This window comes from Sebastes fasciatus, chromosome 10 (genome assembly GCF_043250625.1).
Source record: "Sebastes fasciatus isolate fSebFas1 chromosome 10, fSebFas1.pri, whole genome shotgun sequence".
Classification (NCBI taxonomy): domain Eukaryota; kingdom Metazoa; phylum Chordata; class Actinopteri; order Perciformes; family Sebastidae; genus Sebastes; species Sebastes fasciatus.
The window spans coordinates 31,478,161-31,502,332 of record NC_133804.1 but is presented as its reverse complement, the minus strand read 5'-3'; the positions used below and the strand labels follow the sequence as shown (position 1 = coordinate 31,502,332).

At 42.0% G+C, this 24,172-nt stretch overlaps 2 protein-coding genes across 3 annotated transcripts in view; one reads left to right on the top strand and one right to left on the bottom strand.

Annotated features, from left to right (window-relative positions):
- The window catches only part of apln (apelin), a 28,785-nt gene extending 4,940 nt beyond the window's left edge, over positions 1 to 23,845 (top strand). For both annotated transcript variants that reach the window (XM_074649407.1, XM_074649408.1), the window contains exons 2-3: positions 13,434 to 13,606; positions 19,515 to 23,845. In XM_074649407.1, coding sequence (XP_074505508.1) covers positions 13,434 to 13,600 — 167 coding nt within the window. In that variant the 3' untranslated portion in view covers positions 13,601 to 13,606; positions 19,515 to 23,845. The remainder of the gene's footprint in view (positions 1 to 13,433; positions 13,607 to 19,514) is intronic.
- Positions 1 to 24,172, bottom strand: part of xpnpep2 (X-prolyl aminopeptidase (aminopeptidase P) 2, membrane-bound) — a 116,376-nt gene that overhangs the window by 84,390 nt on the left and 7,814 nt on the right. The window lies entirely within an intron of this gene.

Genomic DNA, 24,172 nt, shown 5'->3' with positions numbered 1-24,172 from the left:
TCATAATATGCAAGTCAGTGTAGCTGTTAGGGGTGGGAATCACCAGAGGCCCCACGATACGATATCATCACAATACTTAAGTTATGATACGATCTTATTGCGGGGATTGTCGAGTACTGCTATAAGATATATTTCAATTTATTACTTTTTTTAAGCTTGTCAACATCTAATTTATCTAATAAGATACAGTTTTCATTCTGTTCATCTCTGAGTTTTCATTCACATATCTTGAGGTCAGAGGTCAAGGGACCCCTTTGAAAATGGCCATGCCAGCTTTTCCTCGACAAAATTTAGTGTAACATTGGAGTGTTATTTAGCGTTTCTTCCCGACAAGCTAACATGACATGATTGACACCAATTGATTCCTTAGGTTTTCTAGTTTCATATGATACCAGTATCTTCACTCTAGCTTTAAGACTGAGCCCGCTACAACCTCTGAAAGACAGAAGGCGGCCGTTGGATTGTTAAGAGGTTAATAGTTTATATAATAAAAGAATCAATACTTGACGTCCATGTATCAATACAATGTTTCCATATAAAATATCACGATACTATGCTTTATACATTTTTTCACTCACCCCTTGTAGCTGTACGTACGTTTCAATGAGGAGACTTTTTTATTTTTAAAAAAAGGCTATCTGTGATAAACCACTTCACATCTGTATAATATCACCCAACATAAGCTCTGTGAATGGCACTCACAATTGCTCTGGAGTGGGTGGGAGTTGAGGAAGAGATTTAGTGAAAAATCATAACTCATTTGGTAGGGATATAAGGCTAACCTTTGGGCTAACACTCCCCAGAGAGCTCAGCTGTTGAAGACTTTGGCATATGTGACTGCTGGGCTGCTGTAATGTAATTCAGAACCTTTTGAATGAATAAATCTACTCACTTAGATCTTCCCTTGAGAGCAAATGCAGTGAAGGAGAAGAAAAAGCAAAAAGGGGGAGTAAAAAACGGGCCAAGGGACAGAAAAATAAAAGGGCGGTCAGGAAGAGAGGCTATCTGGGAGCTGAGAGGTTGGGTAAGCTTTCCACAGAGGAGGAAGTCACGGCTACTTCTAAAAACTCACAGCTGGTCCATCTTTATCAATTCATATGTGGATAATGACACTTCTTGGCTGTTCAGCTAAATTACTTGTAAATTAAATTCTGACTCCATTCTGATGTATAAGTGTGTTGTAGTCCAGACCCCCCTTTGAGTTTTGAGGGCACAACCTGGAGGTTTGGGGTGGTGGGGTGTGTGGAAGGGGGTCCTGTGTTAACCAGACCTCATGTGATCACCAGACCTTATCCTCAGGCCCGGGGCGCTCCTTACAACTTAATTAAAGCCAGATATATCCAAAAAACTGCTCTGTTTTCCACCAGTGACCAATATTAAAGTGATTTATGACTCTCTTTTTGAACATTAAGTGTTACATTTACAGCGGTAGTCCCCGCAGATCAGATTCCTGATCAAGATCTGAGTGGACGTTTTTATTAACGGGCTGGCAGGCCGCAGAATAAATATTGCGGTCTTTAGGAATGCAGGTGCTTTAATTACTTTCATGCTCAATTTGTAGGAACCCAGAATGGAAAAATATGACTTCTGTGTATTGCTTTAGAGATGTCATTTGTGGTAGAAATTCATACTTACAGCAGCTAAAACATGTAGGGAGTAGAAGTGAATCAAATAAATATGGTTTAGGGTATCGTCGCCATTAACGTCAAGCCTCTATAGGCGCCATCATGGATCAGAGAGATTTCATATAATGTATGGCTGAAAGCGCTGCACAGCTGGCTGTTGTTAGGCAGTTCTGTAAGTCAGACAAGGGATTTCATTGCTGTGAAGATGGCAGCGTGGATTGGGGCTATGGATGGTGTAGAGGGATTGGTAGATTTGGGGTTCATTTAGTGACGCCCCCACTGGGAACTGCCTAAACTCCAAGCCTTAGGCAACAGGATGTGTGTGTCACTTTTGTTCTCAGAGAATTATAGGATGTTGTGGTGCACCTCATGTGGTTTTCAAACTGTCATGCACCTCATGTTCTCGCCTTTAATTGAAATGCTTGAAATTTGTAAGATCTCTTCCATCTTCCACAGAAACCGGGGCCCTTCTGTGACAACACAGAAATCATTCATTTATGAAATCATGCATTATTCATCACAATCGCTCCGTCTTTGATCACAAATGTTACTTTCCCTGGGAGACTATTTCACACGTACAGGTCCACGCTTTAAATGTTGGTCAATCAAATGATCTGCCAGTGACTAATAGCGTGGATCTCCCCGCAGACAGAGGGCCCCTCGCTGTGTCCTTCTGTCTCGCCCTCCTTGAACATGAACAGATGTTTGTAAAAAACAGCAAAACAATATGTGGAATTCATAAACATGCATCCAACATCAGGCAAACAGTTCATCCTAACAGCTGATGAAAACCATGTAACACAGAGAGGCCAATAAACACTAAACTTTAGCTCACCTGCAGCACAGAGCAGCTGAACCTCTGTCAGTAAAGATCCTCATGAATTTTATTTCTTCACTAAATATGTGTGACAGAATTGCTTACTAGGTTTCATTGCATAACATTTTGCCAAAGGTGCTTCTTTCCTGCACACCATATGCTCAGTACATTAATAATATTCAGTTTTGCTACAAGTTAAAGCAAAACAAGTGTACCATCCAAACAGCAAGAATTACTGGCAGTTTAAATCACACTTTTATATATATATATATACAATGAAAAATGTAACTTAGCCAAATTCAATGTGTCTGTATTGTAATTGACATTTTTATCTCAGTGCTATTTGTGCTACAAAGCATTTATGTTTTACCTTACTTGCTTATTTACGTACTTATAGACGAGAGCAATAATATAACTACTACTTTCAGAGGCATCGTGTTGATTTGGTCACAGGCTGTTCTCACATACTGTTCGTTGCTATACCTACGAAAAGTAATGCACTGTAATTCGTATATATAATACGAAATCAATTAGTATATAATACATAAACCAGGAGGTATAAAGGGCGACAAACGCTGTGTAGAGAGGAGGTCAGGGTGGATGGGTGGGTCAAAAAGCGCCACATCAACGTTGATGTATTTGTCAAGTACAGGCCTAACTTCCGTACTTAAATTACGCCACTTACATAATTATTTTAACCCAAACGTTGACTTATTGTCACGTAACTTCCGTACTTAAGTAACGCAAAATCCGTATTTACTTAACCCCAAACTACGATCTTTTTCTAAGTAGATTTGTTGCCTAACTAGAAATTGACATGTGTTGCAGGACATTCAAAAGAAAACACACAAAAAATGATCAATAACTTTTTTATCATACAAACCTTTGTATTAGGATATGTTGTTTTGTGTTATGGTTTTAGAAAATTCTGCTGTCAAAACTAATAATTCCAGGGAAAATGTCATTACAAACTGAGAATATCAGTTACTTTACTTTACATATTTGAAGATGAGATGAAGATTTTGTCTGATGCAATGCATAACAATGGAACACATGCATCAAACATCAATTTTACATGTGATATAGTATATATTTGCCTTATCACGATATAAATAGTGATATCTTTTGTTGAGTTAATCTATCCAGTTGAGCTTTAAGTGTCAGAGCCATTGTTTTGTAGTTTGTTGAGGAACGGTAACACAGTCTGATGCAACGCTGCTGCTACTTTCCTTTAATAGTACTGTATATGCTATAGGGAGAAACGTGGTCCCCTCAGGCTTTAAAAGCTGCAGTGAACCCGGCGCAGTGACGTTTCTCTCCCTCTTTCCTTCTCTCTCTTTCTCCCACATTAAAAATGGGAGAAGGCACGCAGGTTCACAGCATGGGGGGGGGAGTGATGACACAGTAGAGGGAGGGGGCTGTGTTTCACATCTGATTAGCGTGCCCATGGAAACGGATGGTTGGAGGATCCCTTTGCCCTTGACATGCAATCTCTGGAGATCAGGGCAACGGTTGGTAGCCTTACCTACCTACTGTACCTGCCATGCGCGAACGGAAACAGCAAACACCAGCATCTCTCCTGCTCCTGCCCTCGGTTTTGACTCTCCGTGAGGAAAGTTGTGAAATGAAAAGAGTTATTTCATGTTTGCTGGAACCTGCAGTAACCTGGTAGCCACAAATTCACCCCTTCAGCTGGAGTGGGATTGTGAATAAACCAACAGGCAGTCAAGTGGTGAGGGGAGTCAGTGGCTTTATTAGCTGGCTCAATGCTGCTGTCGGCCCTTTGAACTCGCAGCGCTCTGATCATAGCAGAGCACGCAGTCTCACACCTCATCATTTCATACACTCTCTAATTCAGGAGCATATAGCGCCACACTTCACAGGCAGCTGACTGACTCAAAGGGACGTCTGCAGAAAGCCAGAAACTAGAGGGCTGCACAGTTTGTTTTTAATTTGTTCTGAACCGTCGGTGGGAGTGGGGGGTTGTTTTCAGAGCAGGGTGGACGAGGGGTTAAGTTTAAAAGCTGCAGTAATAGGAGCAACTTTTCATGCACTTTGGTTTCCTCGCTGGAGTTTGTTTGGACAAAGCCAGCCTTCAACTGAGCCACAAGCCGAGCATTATCACAGCACAACAATGCTGCATATCAAACAGTCCCCGACAGAAATAAAAGAAAGTGCTCACGACCAAAACAAACCCCCCCCAAGAGGAACACTCAGAGGAAGTGCGGTGGCCCACAGAGGAGGTTAAAAACATCACAGTCACAGTCAGAGGGCTAATCAGGGATTCAGGCTGTGTGCAGTGAAATCTGTAAATTGAGAACCTGGTCGATTTCAGCTGACAATGTCATTCTTTTTGCTCCAAACTGGGCGCCTTTCATGGTGGCTGCCATGGTAACGTGGCCTGAAAGTCGGCAAGCAATTGGTACCAGTTTCTGCCAAGGCCCAGACTTACTGGTAGGCATGAGATAAGCAGCATTTCCGACACTAGATGTTGGATTGTGAAAGCTGAACAACGAGGGACTGCCTCCTTGGTTAGGCACCAGTCCATATGTGCAGGATGAATGTGTGGGGACGCTATCAGGCAGCGAGCAAATCCCCAGTACGATGCTGTAGCGGGGATGGGGCTTATTCTAGGTTAAAAGAATGTTTGGCTTGTAAATGGCACAATTAACACATCTCATCCATGGCTAAATAATCCTGATCCCCTAATGTGCTTATGCAGTGGGAAGCATCTCTTCCCGTGACGTGTCTCTGTCTGGCTGTGTGGGTTAGTATGTCTGTGGTAATGGCATGCTATACAGGGATTCATTAGCTAAAGCTACTTTTAGTGAATGAAGGAGGAAGGCACACGATGGAGACAGCAGGCCTGCTCCTCCAACGTCATGGTAATAACCATGGCTACACACACCGGGGTATTTATTCTTCCTCTCTCACACTAACACAAATATTGCTCTGTTACCCATAAGGATTATACACACACATACTGAGCTACAACTACCTCCCATATAGACACAAATAATGCTGTTGTCTTTATCATACTGTGCAAGTCCTTTGTTTGTTTTTGCAATAGAAATCCAATCCACAATTACATTGGAAAAGGAATGCTTTAGTATAAATAGTGTTTATGGTATGTGAATATGACGTGTCTGTGAAAAGAGGGCAAGCTTTAACTGAGTCTCACATTTGGTCCAATCATGGTGCTAATAGGGAGTTCAGCCATGCTTTGAGATAAATGATAACATCAGCATGCTAACAAGCTCACAATGACAATTGTGAATAGCTGATCCACCTTGAAAGTAGGGGTGGGAATAAAAATCTATAAAGCATAGTATCGCAATATTTTGCGTGGCAATATTGTATTGATACACAGACGTCAAGTATCTATCTATTATTGTATAAACGATTAACCTCTTAACAAAATTGGTTTGGGTCTTGAGGAGTTGTAGCATTCATTAACCGACAAATAAACTGTACACACACTGCACTGCTACATTCACAGCTATAACTTCATACTCATCATCACACACGCTCTCTCTTTCAACCAGACACTTGCTAACGTTACACCGGGCTTTCAATACACTGGTTAAAACCCTGACAGAGTACGGCAGGCTAACACAGAGTTGACAACCTGGCAGCTAACCTAATTGATGGTGGGGTGAACTGCAGACTCAATTGCTTGTTTTGCGCATACACTGCAAGTGGTGATAAATGATGGATTTAACCTGTTTGTGCATCGGGTTATTGTTGCAGCTGGGCGGCTTGTTAGGCACTTCAACCATAGCACCCCTGCATGCAAGGCACTAATCTTGTTGGTTAATAATCAGTTAACAAGGGTCGGCTATCAGTCAGAAAAAAAATGGATGCAAACATTTGCTAATTAGCACTGAACACAAAGTACAGCTGAGGATGATAGGAATATAATTAGCTTAGCAGAGAGCATTAAGGTCTGTACTAAATGTCATGGTAATCCATCCAACAGTTCATTCATGACAAAAGTCAACTGTGGTGGTGGTGCTAGAGGAAAAGTCAGTCAAGAATGTATTTCAATCCATACAATAGTTGTTGAGATATTTCAGTCTGGATCAAAGTGGTGAACCTACCAACCATCTGTAGAACAATGCCGCTAGCAAGCTTAAAAAGACCCCGGTCACCTGTGAAAGAAACTACTTTTCCAAGTATATGAGGTTTTTGATGCCAAAATATGAAGTAATATCACTCCTCTCATTTCAGTACCGACCCGTTCCCATCCTCTCAGCTGTTTGTTCACACGTCAAGATACATCCTTACAAACTGCACTGAGCAAGATTTATGGCACAGAGGTGTCAGATAAGTGATGGAGGGACAGCAAAGAAACAGAGGAGAGATGAAATGTTTTTGAGACGCTCAGCCAACCGAGAAAACCGATCAATGAGATTGCACGCAATTGATTCATAATCAGTGTGACGGTGAGTGATGAGCAAGACGAGTAAACAAACGGATAAGATTCAAAGAGGACGGAGAAATCAATTTGCGTTGACACAGAGAAAATTAAACACAGCGAGGATTACATTTTGGTGGCCATGCTTGACTGTGCGTGTTTACATTTGATGCAACAGTTTCAGCCCCGTGTGCTTACTTGTTGCTACAGTTAGACTCACAGGCTGGTACAGTTCAATCTCTTGTGTCATAGTGGCAGAAAAACCATTATGCTGTGGCTGCATTTACAAGTGCAGACATTTGTTATGTGGTCGTTTTTTGGCAGTCGATGCACACAAATCAGCTTTACAACTATTAATAAGCAGCTCTGGCTCATTTGCCATGCTGTCTGTGCTCCTGCATTGACTCACAGCGCTGTGATATACAGTTTGCTCTTGCCAGCCATGAGGGCAGTTGATGAACTTGGCATTAAACCAGAGGACAGCCATTTCTCTTCTCTGACTGGATGGACAAGTGCTGGAAGATGTTTATCTCTCCAGGCTCGCATTGATGGACTCTCTGCAGCATCAACAGGGATAAGCTGTCAGTAGTCCACTTTCCGCTGGGCCGTAATAAGACGGAGAGCCGGCCATTTGAAAAACACAACATAACAGATATCACCTTAGGAGGTGGTGGTGAAACTAGGGCGGGGAATCAGGGAGCAGCCAACCAGCTATTCATCATTAGTCTGGAGACTGGCCAGTTTGTGACACTGTGTCAACTATTCTCTGCCTGACCACTTCCACCTCTCCTCTGCGGCCCTGTCCTTTTTAAGGAGTAGTAGCAATAAGCAGGCATTCCTGAAATTCCCCCTTTATTAAACTTTAATTAGGGAATTACCAAGTGGAGGAAGAAGTGTTGAGATTTGTTGGAAAGAGGGCAATCCCAGGGCTCCAAGGTCATCAGAAGTAGAGATAAGACACTTATTATTGTAAGACATGTGTTATCCTGCTATTTTAATGTTTTACCAGCTGAGCATAAACATGGGAATCTCTCACGGGAAAAGATCAAATAGGATACTATAGAGACTGGATGCAATTTCAGAGCAATACGATAGTGGAGATAGCTTTGTTTATGGAGATGAAATATGCATTAACCAATGATAAAGTTGCCACGGAGCAATCAAAAGGTCTTGCAACAGATGCTGCCACGTTCAATCTATATATGAGCTCCTCTACAGATGGGTAGAGATACAAAGCTAGCTGTTGCTGTGTGTCATATCTGTCACGCCGAGATGCTCTCCCTGCAGGCTGCAAGAGTTAATCTATACTGCCAGTGTTATCACTAGGGCCCGGCTTATTTTTAGCAGCTTTCATTACACTTTTCTATCCTGTAGCCAGATTGGATGGGTTGAGATTCGTCAGGAGAATCACAAGATGTTCTCCCTTCAAACCACAGTGCCGAGCAGTGGCTGACAGCTTGCTATGGCAGGAGACATCTAAATTGTCTCATTATGGACCCGGGTTATGACAGCCTGAGCCACCCTGTGAGAGGAACAGCAGATGAGTTGTGTGAGCCGAGGTACAATTACTTTACCATCTTGCATTGCAGTGTGTGTACATGTATGTGTGTGCGTAGTGTGTCTCCGTGCATGCGTTTGCAGCTACCTCTTAAACTAGCCATCGCTCAAACATCAGCTGCAGTTGGGCGATGTGTAGCACCGTAGTTACTGCGGGTATCACTGTGAGACATTTAAGGTGTCAGGATGCTTTAACCAAAGTGCTTGTTGGATGGTCAAACTGTGTCTGAAACCCCCACCTCTACCACCACCCTTTCTTTCCCGGGTTTGCATCTGACAGGTTATGTAACTTTCCATAACCACAATTCGACACTCATGCTCACCTCATGCAGCAGCAGTCAGTCGGGTGTGTGGTGGTGAGAAAGTAGGCAGGATTTAAACTTCTCTCTCGAGCTCTTTTTTCATTTTTCACCTAATTACTTCTTGCACTTTTTCGTTTGTACAACCGAGTGCAACACCATGAATGTCTTCGAGGAGATTCTGACCGAAAGTGTGCACCGTTATCCACATTTTTTCTTTCATTCCACTTTCAACCATGATCATTTGAAACAGCTAAAACAACTTTTGCCTTCAGACGTAGTAATACGAAGCGGCGTACGAAGCGGCCGACAAACTAGTTTATTTCGAGTTAAGCGGCAACCTCTGGTGCTGAGAAATGAAGCCGATGCTGGCTCCAAAATCAAGTCAATCCCCACAGACTCCCATGATAAAATGGCCAATTTTAGAAATAAATAAACATGTTTGCAGTCTGGTACAAAAAACGGTTTTGGTCTCTATAGCTAATTGCCCTGTTCATGACAACTGCACGGGGGTGAATTTGTATATAACTCACCTGTTTAACTTATATTAAGACTTAAAGTTAGGCATAATAGAGAGTCCCTCCCCTTCCGGTGGACCCCATGGGACCTAATTTCGGAAAAAATATGTACGGTAATCAACGGCGAGAGACAAATATTTTTTTGATCCCGTTTGAATTGCGCCATGAATCACACATATGATGTTTGCCAATTTAAAACATAATTTTGCAAGTTTAGAAAGTTGCAGTCTGTCGTAGATTTGTCGTAGTATCCTGTAGTTTTGAGTGAAACCGCTCAGTGAACTACATCTTTCGTCTCACACAATAAACGTCGCCAACACTAGCTAGCTAGCACAAATGAAACATTATCTTACCTGGTGTGTTTTATTCAGTGACTCCTGGTCTTTTTATCAGCCGGGAAGTGAAAGAACGAGCGAGACCCGTTGCTGGTGTGAGTAAATCCCGGTACGAAACACACTATAATCGTAGCGTCAGCGAGAGAGACGTCACTTACGCAACGTTTGTGTGTGTAGTCTTTCTAATTACGTATTTTCACAGTCTGATACTTCAACAGTCTTACGACAAACTCAGACTTTCTTGACTTGCAAAAGTATGTTTTAAATTGACAAACATATCATATGTGTGATTCATGGTGCAATTCAAACGGGATCAACAAAAATATTTTTCTCTCGCCATTGACTACCGTTCATATTTTTTCCGAAATAAGGTCCCATGGTGGTCCACTGGAAGGGGAAGGACTTTGCCTCTCTATGAGGGTGTTGCCGCTTTGAGTGACAGGTGGGTTCCGTACCAGGTTGCTAGCTTATAGCGGTCTGATCTGCTGCGTCACCTGGGCCACATCAGCTCCACCGACATTTAAAGCTTTGCCAATTTTTGATTAGTCGTGAGTTAGGCTGTGTCGTCACTGCCAAGATGACGACGGACAGAGCCACCCACAGAGACTGCGTCCATATTTATACAGTCTATGTTTCAAGCATATCAACACCATGAAGACTGCAGCCCTGTGTTTCTGTGTGTTCTGCGTCTAAATGCTGTTTCAGGGGTGAGAAGACGCGGCGCCCCCTCCATAATACTCAAACACAGAGTGTATTCACATTCAGCCCCCTGGATTTGAAAGAAATGAGCTGAAAGCCTTCAGAATGTGTCAACATCTCTCATTCACAGTGTATGTGGAACAATAACAAAAGGATAATGTGCAGATTAGTGCTCCTAGGGGCAAAGATGGGCTTTAGATGCGGAAATATGCAACACAGACTTTCCCCGCTGCAAATGAATTAGCCCAGTGTTCACCCACAAATATAGTGTGTAATGTGCTTGCGGAAGAAGATTAGTGTGGAAGTGGAACTTGAGATGTCTGGCATTTCAGGGATATACATCGAAAACATTCAGCAAGCCGTCTGGCTCAGTGGTACAGTTCGCCATTATTCCAACCTGAAGGCTAGAAGCACTTCTATTATTCCTCTTTTTCTATGGAGAGTTGTTCTTTTGAAAAGGTCTTCAATATGCCACAGCTGAAGGTCAATAATTAAGAGAGGCTGCAGAGAGACGTCGCCTTCCCCTTAATGGTGTTTTGAATTCTGCTCTTGAAGAGAGCTGCCCTCCATTCACACAAGTTGATCTTGGCTATAAAAGAAGTCTGAGTGTTTTGAATGCAGTAGACAGGTTTTACAGACAGTTTTTAACATTGTTCGTATAACAGCCTTTAGTATCGCCACTCTGCCACCACATAGACACTAGCTGATGAAAACAGGGAACCTACAGTAGCATGGCTTTGGTAAGCTGCTCAACTGCTGTCCCCAGTATACTTGCTGCTTTTCCAAACGTCTGCAGTCGACTGGCTGACTTATCTTAAGCCGTGTCCTCACCCGAGCCCTTTCGTAAACCAGAAGAAGGTCATTCTCTTGGGAATGCTAAAAATGGTGCCAGTGTCTCTGAGGAGAGGAGGCAGGAATGTCATGACCCCATATGAGTGATGTTGATCAGCTTTTCGACGGGAAATGCCCAACTTGGTTTTGTATTTTCTTTTGAGGAAAGGGGGTTAGTTTGGCTCTGAAGAAGTCTTAGAAATGCAGAAGGGGTTATAGGACATATTGTTAGTTTTAAAAAAAGGAGAAAGGTATACCGCTAAGCGGGTTCTCCACCGATTTTAGCCATGGAGTTAATTGAAAAAAGAACCCTGATATTGTAATCGGGGTTATCTTTGCTTGGTCTTAATACTTAAAGCCGTTTCTCACCAGTGCAATGCAAAAATGCAGTGCGGGACTACGTAAAATCTGTGTGAAAATTATTGCATGACGACCATGCACACTGGTTCAGATGCGAATTATCCGCGTTGGACCGAAAAATCAAAAACATTTGTCCGACAGTCCATTGCCACGAAAACAAAAGCACATTGTTCCCACACTCTCCGTGCAACAAACAGAAGCACATTGCTAATTGTTATACAGAATGACGCATTCAGTTGGAACAATGGATTTCATTGGTCAAACATATATTTCCGTAGGCAGAAATCAGCTGAAATCGAGGTCCGTCTGAATAGTATTTCCCCCCTACACGAATGTTCCACATTGTGCAAGCATTCATGAGAACCCACAAAATCTGTTTTTATAAATTTACGTGCAAATTTTTGCAGATGAAAATCTTTGTTTGGTGTGAATCAGCTTTTAATATGTTTAACAAAATGCCTACATTACAAAATAGAGGTGTGGCGTTTGGAAGAAGTGGTTATTTAGGAGGCGAGGATTTGCATTATGGGAAATGTAGGATCTAGTGTTTTTGGAGTTTGACCTATACTATGGTCAGGATATCTCGGCCTGTGTTGCTTAAATTGGATTGTCTGAAATTTGCCTCTTGTGAGTGCTCCAAACTTGACAGAAGTCAAGTGCTAAATCACTGGAGTACCCCATTAACCCTCTGAGACCCACAGGATGTGGAGTGAAGATACAGATGTCATATGAAGCTAGAAAACCTAAGGAATCCATTGGTACCAACCATGTCTTGTCAGGAAGGAGACTAAATAACGCTCCAAATTTGGGCTGAATTTTGGCAAGGAAAAACTGGCAAAAGTTTTTGATACCAAATCACAGCTTTTTCTATGGTGTTCCTCAAAGGCTTGGTGTCTTAATATGGTATTTTGGAGGGATTATTAATCATTTTTATCAATTCTCGAGTGTAGAAAAAATTGTTAAATTTAGCAGCAAATCTGTGTAACAAATGGTATCAACTCAAAAATTGCTGCAACAACCTATGAGGCATGTGAGCATGGGAATCATATACTTCTATCATAATGTTCTAAACCCTTACACACTTTATTTTAAATAATTCATTCATTCATTCATTCATGTTTATTTTTGATTTATGACAAGAACAACTTGACACAGTGCTGCATCTAAAATTAAAAATTAAAAATGCATCACTGCATAAGTAATACATTCAATGATGACTCGTCACCGATATATTTAAATACTTTGACATGCCCAAATAAAAAGTCCTGCACTGCTTTTGCTCACATTTTATTGGACTAAATAACTGGCTGTAGTGTGAAAGATCGCCAACGTTAAATATCCCATTACAAGTAAAGATATTACTGCAAAACATTCTTTTAAAAAATCTCCGGATCTCCAAGAGGAGGTCTTTCAGTTTATGATAGGTTGAAAGGTCATAGAGACACTTAAGGTGGGCCAAACCATTTGGAAAAAGAGGGGCTTAAGGGGATCAGGCTACACTTATTGGGAGATGACTGAGAACATCTGGGATCGCTCTCAAACACACACACACACATGTACTCACACACACCTACATTCTCACACAGACGCGGTGCTATTAAACTCATCTCTAATCTTGGATCAAACACTGCGACAGGATGCACCTCCACGAGGTCTGGTGCTGTGCGGTGTTTGTAATCTGAAGGGAGAGTGACAGAGACATGAGACACAAGGGTTTCTCGTCTATCTGCTGTTCTTCGGTTCCACCACGCTGACTTGATGAACTACAATGCTGGGTGGGCTTAAAAAGGCCCACACACACACACACACTTATCTATACACGTCTCTTGTTTCGTCATCCATTATCACTCTGATACTGCAACACATTGTCCTTAGCCGATAATCAAAATGTGATACTCTGAGTGAGAAGCGGCTGTGAAATATAATTTACTGGAGAGGTCATCTAATTGGTCTCTCCTCTATGTGTGTCCTCCAGGTCCCATGGCCTCCACGGAGCACGGCAGAGAGCTGGAAGAGGCGGCCACGGTGAGAAAAATGGTCCAGCAAAACCCTGCGAGGGGCGGTCAGAGCCACAGACCAGCCGGCTGGAAGAGGAGACGCCCACGGCCACGTCTTTCCCACAAGGGACCCATGCCGTTCTAGAGCAAGGTGAGTTTACAGCAGTCAGGGGTGAAGAGACGCTCGTAAGGTTTTGTTTGGCGAAGCGTGCCATCAAACATGTGATAAAACGGCCAGTAAAAGCGGATTCTCGTGAAAAAAGTATGTGCCTGTCTTTGCTGCATCGGACCAACTTTCTGTCAAGTCAGAGCTACTTGTTTCTCCAGAGAATACGAGCAAAAGCACTTCCCGATATATTAAATCATATCTGCTGACTAGTGAGGAATTTCATAGAGGCATTTCTAAGAAGAATATGATGTTGAGTCCTGAAATACTTTGTTGGCAGAATGGATGTTTTTGATGACGAATGGGAAACTCCAACTCTCGCTGAAACACTGGAAACACTGCGGCCAGACTCCAACACGAGGATGTTATCGTTGGCACTGAAAATAAGTGCATGTCTTAACAGATTATTGGACTTTAGCCTACCAGCTTGCATGCCTTCGTAGTACGACAGAGGGTGTTTTTAAGGCTACGTCATGTATTTCCTCATATGGGAGACAGTTGTATTTAGGAACTTAACCTTTGAGTCAATCCAGCTAGCAAAGATCTTTTCTCTCCAGCTGATTAAGTAAATGAAACCCCTTTTTTTCTCTAAAGATAACACTTTGTAGAGTTGGGTTTCCTAGCGGCACCGCTTTTCTGGTGAAGGAATGTTTAACTTGCTGTCAAGTAAAACAAGTCTTTGTGTGAAAACTCTTTCATCCAAAATCAGAGACAATATTTTACTTATCACCTTTTCAGTTTGATTTTCTTTTCTGAACCAAAACAAACTCTGTCTTTCTATAAAAAAACAGATCAAGCTTCATTGAGAAACTAAAACAAACTGCAACTAATTAAACAAGATGATGACATTTACAGTTTATACAGATTTAAACTCTCTTTGCACTTGCTAACAGTGTTCAGTTCATTAATGGAAACTATGATGGAATATGTTCGTCAACAAACATTTTTTCCATGACTGAGACGAGACGATGACGAGACGGCACCGAGGTCATTAAACACTAACGGTGACAATATCAGGCATGCAATATCGTCGATGAAAAAAGGCTAAGACAACTTAGACTTAGACAAGACTAAAATGTAATTCAAAAACATATAAACTTTTACCAAAATCTCTCTTTCTCTCGCGGCGCACATTCCATCTCTGTCCTTCTTGTCTCATACCTTAGTCCACACAATTGTGCTTATATAATGCATAAAGTTGTCAGTTTGCAGGTCGTGTCGGGTTTGGGTGGTTGAGTAGCACATATTTTGACATGTTGGGTGGGTTATTGGCTCTCATCACGAACCGGTGGGTGCGACTGAACCGTGCATCATTAATGAGCAAACAAGCTGCGTTCTGAATCATTCAACCGGTGTTTTTCATCAGATAATGATATGATAAAATTGTATGTGAAATAAGTTTGACTAAAATAACAGTTCAATATGTTCAAATGTTCAATATAATCTGATGACTAAACAGGACTAAGATTCAATAAAAACAAAAATGTGACAAAATTAAGAGAGAAAAATAAAATTGAATGACTTTTCGTGACTAGAACTGGACTTAAACGCTTTGAGTTGTTGTCGACTAAAACTAGATTAAAACTATGAAGGATAAAATTGACTAAAATTAGACTAAACCTAATCAGTATTTTCCTTTTAAGACTAAATCTAAAATAGCTGCCAAAATGAACACTGCTTGCTAATGTTAGCACATCTCTGTGAATGGAGGGCAGCAGCAGTACAATTATGTCCCAGCGTTAGGAAGCGCGGGACCCATTCAGATGTCTCTCCCAGACGCTGTGAGAGACGGGGAAACTCGACAAGACACAATATCCCCGCAGGAGGTGCCGACCATACAACACTGACCTGCAGAGGGTCGCCATAAATTAAAGCCGTAGTGAGAGGAGGCTGCAGCCAGAGAGTGTCAGGGCATGGTTAATCAGTTTTAAGGAAAAGGGATCAAAGCTATAGAAGTTTGGAAGCTCTTTTCTCTAAAGTAGCCGCAGAGGTTTTTACAATCTATAGCGAATTTTTGATTATTATTGCTTTTTTTGTATTTTTGAAAAGGTTAGACTTCTTTTGAACTCGCTCCTGCTTTCAATACGGGACTCTAGAGGCTCAGCACAAAGGTGAAAACAATGAGTAAGGATCGCGCCAGGCCAGTCTGCACTTTAAGGACAACATGGGTCCTCCAACTTTCCTCGGTCTGCCAGTAAAATGTGAGAATCCTCTCTGCGAGTTGAGCGGTGAGAGCTTTCAGTGTGTTGGCCGCAGTATACGGGGAGCTCCAGGAAGTTGTGAAGCTCTGTAAAAGTGAACGGCTCAGTGAGTCACAATGCCGTCTCTGCAAACACCTCTTAAACCACAACACGCTGAAGATTTCCTTTTCTTTTGTTAGCTTCCCACTCCGGCTCCTCTCATTCTTGCTAAGTTCATAGTTCACCTCGTTCAAGGGTTTCTTCACATACCATGCCAATTTACCCCAACCTGACCGCAATGTGAATCAGGCTGTCCGTTAGCATGGTTTTAGTAATAATGCTACCAGCCTTCACTGAGTAAATGATCCATTATATCATTCTGGAGCTTCCCAGTGGTGTTCCTTATGTATTCAAATCCGAACGTACTAATTTTGGTCAAAGTATGTATGTTTTACCGTCAAAATGATATTTTCCCAAGCCCTTCTAAAAACGTTTTCCCACGTGACCTGTTGTAGGTTTCTGTATGCTGATGCTGCTACATGTACAGTATATATACACACATCCTTATTAACGTATTAACGTTACATACAGTAACTTTGATGGCGGTCGGCATGTTCCCAGTTTGGAGAAGCAGACAGGAGTACCAGCACGGAAGCTAAACCGAAAGTCACACAATAACACAAACAAACTAACGGACCGATTGAGCAGTAGACCAGCAACTTCGGTATTCTGCGAGGTAAAATGACTATTTTTGTGAATGGAGTCTGGTCTTATGGCTGGAAGATATGACGGCTTCAGTTCCCTGTACGTTTTTCTGCTGCTCCCGTCCACAGCCGGTTTACCTCGCCATCAGACAGCCTTTTCCGACGGGGAACTGAAGCTGTTATATCGCTCTCTTCAAAAGCCACCGAACTACATTCACAAAAGCAGTAATTTTAGCTCGCAGAACGCGGGAGTCTACATACAACCCCACTTTAAAAATCTGAACCAACCCTCTCAATTATTTCCAAACTTAGCACAGCTAACTTTGACTCAACTTGTGCTAGCGTTCACATTATTCACAACCTTATTGATTAGCTTACTTTGTTAACCTACGTCACTGCTTTTTGCAATGGCTGAGTGGCTGTTTCCATTTGAAAAAAAAACAGAACGCAGATGGACCCGCCCTTTAAACTTCTTCACGGTTCAGTCCCAGTTTGTTCGTAATGCATCAGTATGATGTATTCTGACTGAAGGAGTTAAGTCTTATCTAGCATCAATCCATCCATCAGCCTTCTAACTGCTTTGAAAGGCTGCGTTCTTCCTCGTGTGTCCTGCTTTCTTCCTCACTTTGAGCTGATGATGGGAAAAACACCTCTGGAAGCAGCTGGAGATGCATTTTGTTTGATCAAAGCTAGAGTTCAATGGAGACATCCAGCTGAGCTGGTGAGACTCATAGGCAGTCAGACTATATGTGGATATGTCATTACTGGCCTGAACTTAATTACTGCGCCGTTAAAGTCCAGATTAAGAACAATGATTGACTTGACAGTGTCCGTCCACTACTCTATTGCTATTTAACGACATCTCCCCATTTCAGTGTCAAAAGCATCTCATCTTTTATTCCCTAAGACACCTGAGGCAAAGTTTGACTTTTCATCATTACACAGTCCAGATGTGAGCGACTCTGAGAAGAAGGATGGCGACCCGGGTCATCCTCTTTGAGCGTCTGAGTAGACTCAGATCCGCTATTACGACTCTTGGATCTAAGCCATGCCAGTGACAGTCTAAAAGACGACAGGATATTACAGATTTAAAGCCGCAGGCAATTTATGAAAAACCTCTTGAGACCCCGAGTGTGAGTAAGAGCAGTGAATGAGTCTTTCATCAAAACAATGTAGAGCAGGTCTGCGACTCTTCCCATACACTCAGTCTGTGATGGAGAGCGACTTCAAGGGGCTGAGATCATACCGTAGTGGACCCAAAAGCACAAAGGACGACAACAAACAAAACTCAATGGAGATTAGATATACGGTACATCAGTTCTCAGGGCATAACATGACCTCAGAAATATGCCATCCTGAAACAAGAGAAGGCTCTTATCAATGAATGAACCTTGTTGTCATGCAACAAAGCTTACTGCACTACTCATCTGAGATCTTGGGACATTATCACAGAACAGGAGAAGATAAAAGGCGAGGGAAGATAAAAGATTTCCTCATTGTTAGGGAATGATCCAGTGCCCCGAGCGTAGTATAATGTTGTGCTTGTGTTTTCTACAGCGAGATACACGATTGTTTTTCTTACTCCCTGCCGCACTGTTCTATCAGAGACTGTGAAATCTGGTTGGAACATGTCAGAGAGAGATCTTCAGTGTTTTTCTAGTTGGTGCAAGATAACATATAATACAGTGGAAGCTCTGGTAGAAACTCCCTGAGGGGCATCCTTACTAGAGAGGAAATTGAAATGTCTGCAGGATGCATGAAATGATTTTTAGGAAACAACAAAACACATGCCCATTAGAGCTGTGTATTGGCAAGAATCTTGCGATTCAATACATATCATGATACTGGGTTAACGATTCAATATATTGCGATACTTTTAAGCAAGGTGATATATTGCAATTTTTTAAATCTAATTTTAGGAAAACTGTTATAGTATAAAGAACATACCAGAAATACACCATTTTAGAAAACACAAAATAACACATTTATACTGCCCCCCAAACATCATGTGATTATCATAAAGTGGGCATGTCTGTAAAGGGGAGACTCGTGGGTACCCATAGAACCCATTTACATTCACATATCTGGAGGTCAGAGGTAGGGATGTTAATAATTCACTGTTTAACTGTTAACCGACATTAAGCATCGGTTAAAACGGTTAAAAGAAATATTAATAATTAATTAAGCTGAGCGGCTCAGAGGAGCGGCTCGTCACTTTAAGGAGAAAAGCTGGTCCACCTTAACAGCCCACCTTAAGAGACGGAGCCGGAGTTGCAGGATACAGGAAGTCGGCTACGGTCTCTCCAGCTCGCTTGAGCGGAGCGGAGAAGTTGTAGTTTCGTCGCATTTATTCACCGACAAATAAACTGTACACACAATGTCTGCTACACCTACTGTACGTTCACAGCTATAACGCCACCAACAAACTTACACTCACCACCGACACACACACACACACACACTAAAGGAAACAGACTCGCTAAAGTTATGCAGACTCTACGTGTGCGGCGGCGAGCACAAAGCCTCCGGCAATGCTAGAGCGGCTAACGTAGCACAAATACACACACTGTTTGTCGGACACTCTCTAAAGTGGTGGCACACCGCTGCATGCGAGGCACAAATCTTGTCGGTAAACGGTTAATAATCGGTTAACGAGGGTTGGTTATCAGTTAAGGACATTTTTCAAAATTAGCATCCCTAGTCAGAGGTCAAGGACCCCTTTGAAAATGGCCATGCCAGTTTTTCTTCGACAAAAGTAAGCTTAAGTTTGAAGCGTTATTTAACCTCCTTCCCGACAAGCTAATATGACATCGTTGGTACCAATGGATTCCTTAGGTTTTTCTAGTTTCATATGATACCAGTTCACTTCACCTTCTAGCTTTAAAATTGAGTCTGCTACAACCTCTGAAAGATCAAAGAGCCAATACTCATGTGTATCAATATGTGCTTACACTCCTATGCTATACAATGCTGATGGCACTTTTTCTGTGTTGTTTTCCTGTTTTGCAGGCACTGCTTTGAGCGCCCTCCCCCAGGTTCTGATTTCTATGCTCTTCCTTTGCCTTGGGGGGCCTTGCAACGAAGGGCCTACGCTTGCCCAGCCTGAAGAGTGATGTCCATAGCACCTGCTGGTTCTTCAAGCAACTCTGTCCACAAAAAATCAGGACAAGCCGCTCACCCTCAGCTCTAGGAGGAAATGGGGGCAGGGGAGGGGGGTTGGGGGTGGGGGGGTTATGGAGCCCGAGCTATCAGACTCTATTTCTCTGTCTCTCTCTTTCTCTTACTCTCACTCCTTATCTATCTCTGTCTTCTCCCAAGTGTTTATTTTTTAAATTTTCCTATCATTTGCTTAATAGAGCCCAATCATAGCGATCTCCCTGAGTGTCTCACACACTTTGCATGACATGTGGTGGAGAGGGTCAAAACAATCTGAGTCTTAAAGCATCTGTCACTTCTCCACGGTGTGGTATTATTCCCATCTCTCAGATCCAAGGTTACTGCAGCCGCTGATTTCATTGCTGTGTAGTCACTTAACGGCTTGACTAGCGGGAGAGGGCGCTGATTATGTGGAAGGGCAGTGTCAGTTTGAATAGTTGACAATATTAAGTTCACTTATGATACTCTGGATGTGTGCTGCGAAAAGGAATTCAAGGTGTTTAAAATGGAAGACATTTGAATGACATATTATTAATGGTGCTTTGTACTAATGACAGTACGTCCACATGCAAAGGTAAGTTGGACTGAAAAGAGAGCACATATTGTCAAAACAATCTATTTAAGTGACAGAATAATTCCTTCATTTAGGAGATTCTTTAATCCAAAGCTATTTTGGTGTTTCTGAACTCATTAACACCTTAGGGGGGGGTTTACTGACGTGCTCAAGGTTACTGTAACATGTCCCACCTTGGATGAGTCCTTTGACCCCAAATCCCAATCCCAATCCTGTCCCCAATCCCCCAGCCTTCTCACCACACTGCTGCCCTGCGCAGCTGCTCTACACGACTGTTAACTGGCAGGGGCGGTCTGCTCTACCGACAGGCTGCCTCGCCTTTTAATGAAGTGCCAAATAATAACCTTCTCCACAATGCTGCCAGGAACGAAGGAACGAAAGGTTAGGGAGAAACACATTACCTCTTGTTTGAAGTCTTGATACACTGACACATTATGCATTTTAAAATTTCTGCAAAACGGAATTCCCACGCGAGACGACGTTAGCGAGGAGGACAAGTTAAATTAGACCAAAAAAAAAAAAAGAAACCGTTTCAAAGCAGCTCAGTTAATATGCCACCATGATCAGCCTACCACTAGTGCTCTGGCTGTTTTAATATTCAGCATAAAGGCTGGTTTGACCCCTTTGACCGATATCTTTCACTAACGAAATGCTATGCCTTTCCATCATACTGGAATATATTACTGTTTATTTCTGTGTTTAAGTAGTTGTCTTTTTTCTCAGGGTGCTGTGATAGAGGCTTGTACTAGAGCAGTCTATTTTGTGCATTTATTTAACAAAACACAAACATACAGTACATATTATATGAGCATATTTTCGTATATTTCTCCCTCTATGTATTCACCAATATAGCCATGTATCCAGATTCTCGTCATGATCCTTTCCCTACATTATGTTGGGTACAGTTGCCTTTTCTAGTCGGCCCTACCACAGCACAGGTGGTCGAGGCTTTGATCATTACGCTCATTAAATCCTGGAGTTAATCTTTCTCAGATGGATCTCCCCAAGGCTGGCCCGGGCCACTTAGTCTGAGCTCATTGTTAAATTGGCTTAGACTGAAACCACACCCTTCCCCCCCTTTTCCAATCCTCAAACCCCTGCGGATTCAGTATGTAACCATGTAACATATTAGGACTGTAACCTGTAGAGCAGCCACCACGCAATCGTTTTCGTTGTGTATCAGGTGGTGCGAAGCAACTTCTTCTTCGTTTTTCATTCGGATTTTAGGTGAAAAATCTGATTTCAATCCACTGCGATTCAATCAGCAAACACTCCTATTTCAAGTCAGTTTTGACCAACTGGCAGGTTAAGCTAGATTTCCAACACCTTTTCCCTCTCGCCATGTCTCATGCAAATAGTATAATAAAAAGCAGTTCTCAGTCCCAGCATGAGAAGCTTTTATTAAGAGAGCATCTAAAATCACAGTGGTAATCCACCCAGCCAAGATCACCTTGATTAAAAATGTATTAAATCTTAGGGCACTGTGAAGAGTAATAATTTCAGTTCCACCATTATTTTTTCATATCCCTCCCAGACAGAGATGTAGATTTCATTAATGCTCCTCGGGAGTGAGACAGCTTTGCTCAGGATGTCTCATGTATTATTGGGGAAGATAGTAGGAAGATATGAGCTGGGGATGGAAGTTCAAAGCCGCCGGATTTGGATGCTGGAAGTAGACTGGGTCATGACAAGGGGTTCAAATCAATATTTCCCCATCTCAGAAGTTATTGTTACGGAGCCGAGCAACGTCTGTATCCGCACTGTTCTTCATGAATGTATCCTCACCATCTGCACCAGCCATGCTGCCCTTTCAGAGACCAGAGCAAACCAATGTTTATGTAAAGTACTCTCTTTAATCTTGGTCTGGTTATCAGTTGAATCCAAAAAAAAAAATCAAAAGCCAAATATCCCACTGATCCAAAGCCTCCGGTGTCAACTAGTCCCAACAAAATAGACGTGGCTTTGCTCCAAGACTTCTCTGTATGGGTTTCGCAAAGGCTGCACTTTTGCAATTCCATTAATGCTGCTGGAAAAATACACCCTGAAAACAAGAGTCTCTTGGTATGGAATGGTTTTCCAGTGTATTGTGACAATTTTTTTGTCTGATTCTTGTCTAGCTGGTTGTCCAAAGCTTACTTTTTGAATACAGTGTGAAAAGCTGTATCTTTTGTGGATGTAACAAAATAGAAAAGTAGTCTGCAGCACAATATGTCGTGGACACGTGAAAGCTTTCAGGCGTTCTTTTCTTGTAGATCATCGCCCACAGCCCTCCCCTGCACATCAGGTTAATGGGCCTTGTGGTGTGGAAGGACAAGCACGTCCAGGCTCAAACTGAAATGGTAAACCAATACATTATGCTCGGGGAGCGAAACCATTTTCCTTAATGGTCTTTTCCAGCAAGGCTTACACAAGAGAAACGATTCCTATCCTCTCAATGTTTCCTCTCCAGTTCCTCTTCTCTGTGACCATCACAAGGCCTGAGTAATGTTCCTATGCACTTGTTAGCATGTTTTCCTGGTAGAAAAATGTTTGTTCTGAGAACTTGCCCCCCTTTGTGTTTAGTTCTTTTTGTCCAAATGCATTTGGCTGGGAGTGTGTACGGAGCGGGGATGAGCAGAGAGATAGATCTGTGTTAACAGGTGGAGACGAGAATAAGCTAGCAGCAGGTTTTTAAAATATTAGCTTAGACATTGATCTCTGTTCCCAATAGGTATTGACACAACCCACACACAAAAAGATCACACAAGGTTTTTATGTTTTTTTCTTAATCCTATTATCATTCTATACTCAGTTCTCTACCAGATAAAATTCCTTTAAAATGGCACAAACATTTCGCTCATTGTGGAAATGGAAACAGAGCTGGCACGCAACACATTCCATGATTTTACCTTGTGAATCTCTAAGCCCATCAAACTGTATCATGTTGGCCTTCAGAGTGGGTGTCTGCAAGATCAAGTGGCTGATATTCAATCCAATGCATTCACACATTTCCACCGGCTGGGCAATCCAAAGGATAACTAGATTTTATCTCCCATGGGAAATGACTAAGATCTGTCATTATCTTGGGAGACTCAAATGAGACTTCCTCCACCCAGAATAGCACAGGCCCCTCCTGCCTTGATTGCGACACATTCTCCATCTATGTAACCACTGTGTCCGAGATCAGCGACAGTCAGAACAATATGAGGAGAGGCGCAGTCTGTAGGCTTACACGCCATCGCACCAGTGTTACTAGGTCTCAAGCAGATACCATTTAAAAAGACAATGTATTACTCCTGAAACTTATATTCTGTTTATGGTGTGTGCTCATATTACTCACCAGGCCAAATGTACAGTCCCTGTCTCTGTTTTGATGTTGAACTGGGCAAAAATAAATGACATAAATAAATAAATAAATAAATAAAACAAGTGTATCAGAAATGGTTGAAATACTGTGTACATATTTGAACTTTTGGTTTCTAATTTATAAAAGATAAGCTTTAGCTCTTGGAGTACTTATTTTATTTTTTCCTTTCATGCGTAGCTTTGTGTTTTTATTTTCTATTTCTGTAAAGTGTGTAAATATATCTTTATGATAATAAGTAATATTAAAAATCTTATTTTAAGAAAACATTGTGTCATGTCTCTTTTTGTTGGATAATGAAAAATAAATAGAGTCTACAGCCATGTTAGTGACTCTGTGATGCTACTTAGTAGGGCTCGGTATCGGCCAAAATAACCTAGTATCAAGTAGTATCAAAACTTCTCCAGTCAAAAGATATCTGCAATCGATCCTTTTTGTACCCAGATCTAGAAAAAAAATACTATTTGTATGGTTTTGCTCACAGCCAATCACCATAATTGCTTTAATAATTGATTGGGATGTGTGATTGGTCCACTAACCCAACAGCTACAACCCATGTAGCCGGGATTGCCTGCCTGCACACGTCTGAACAAC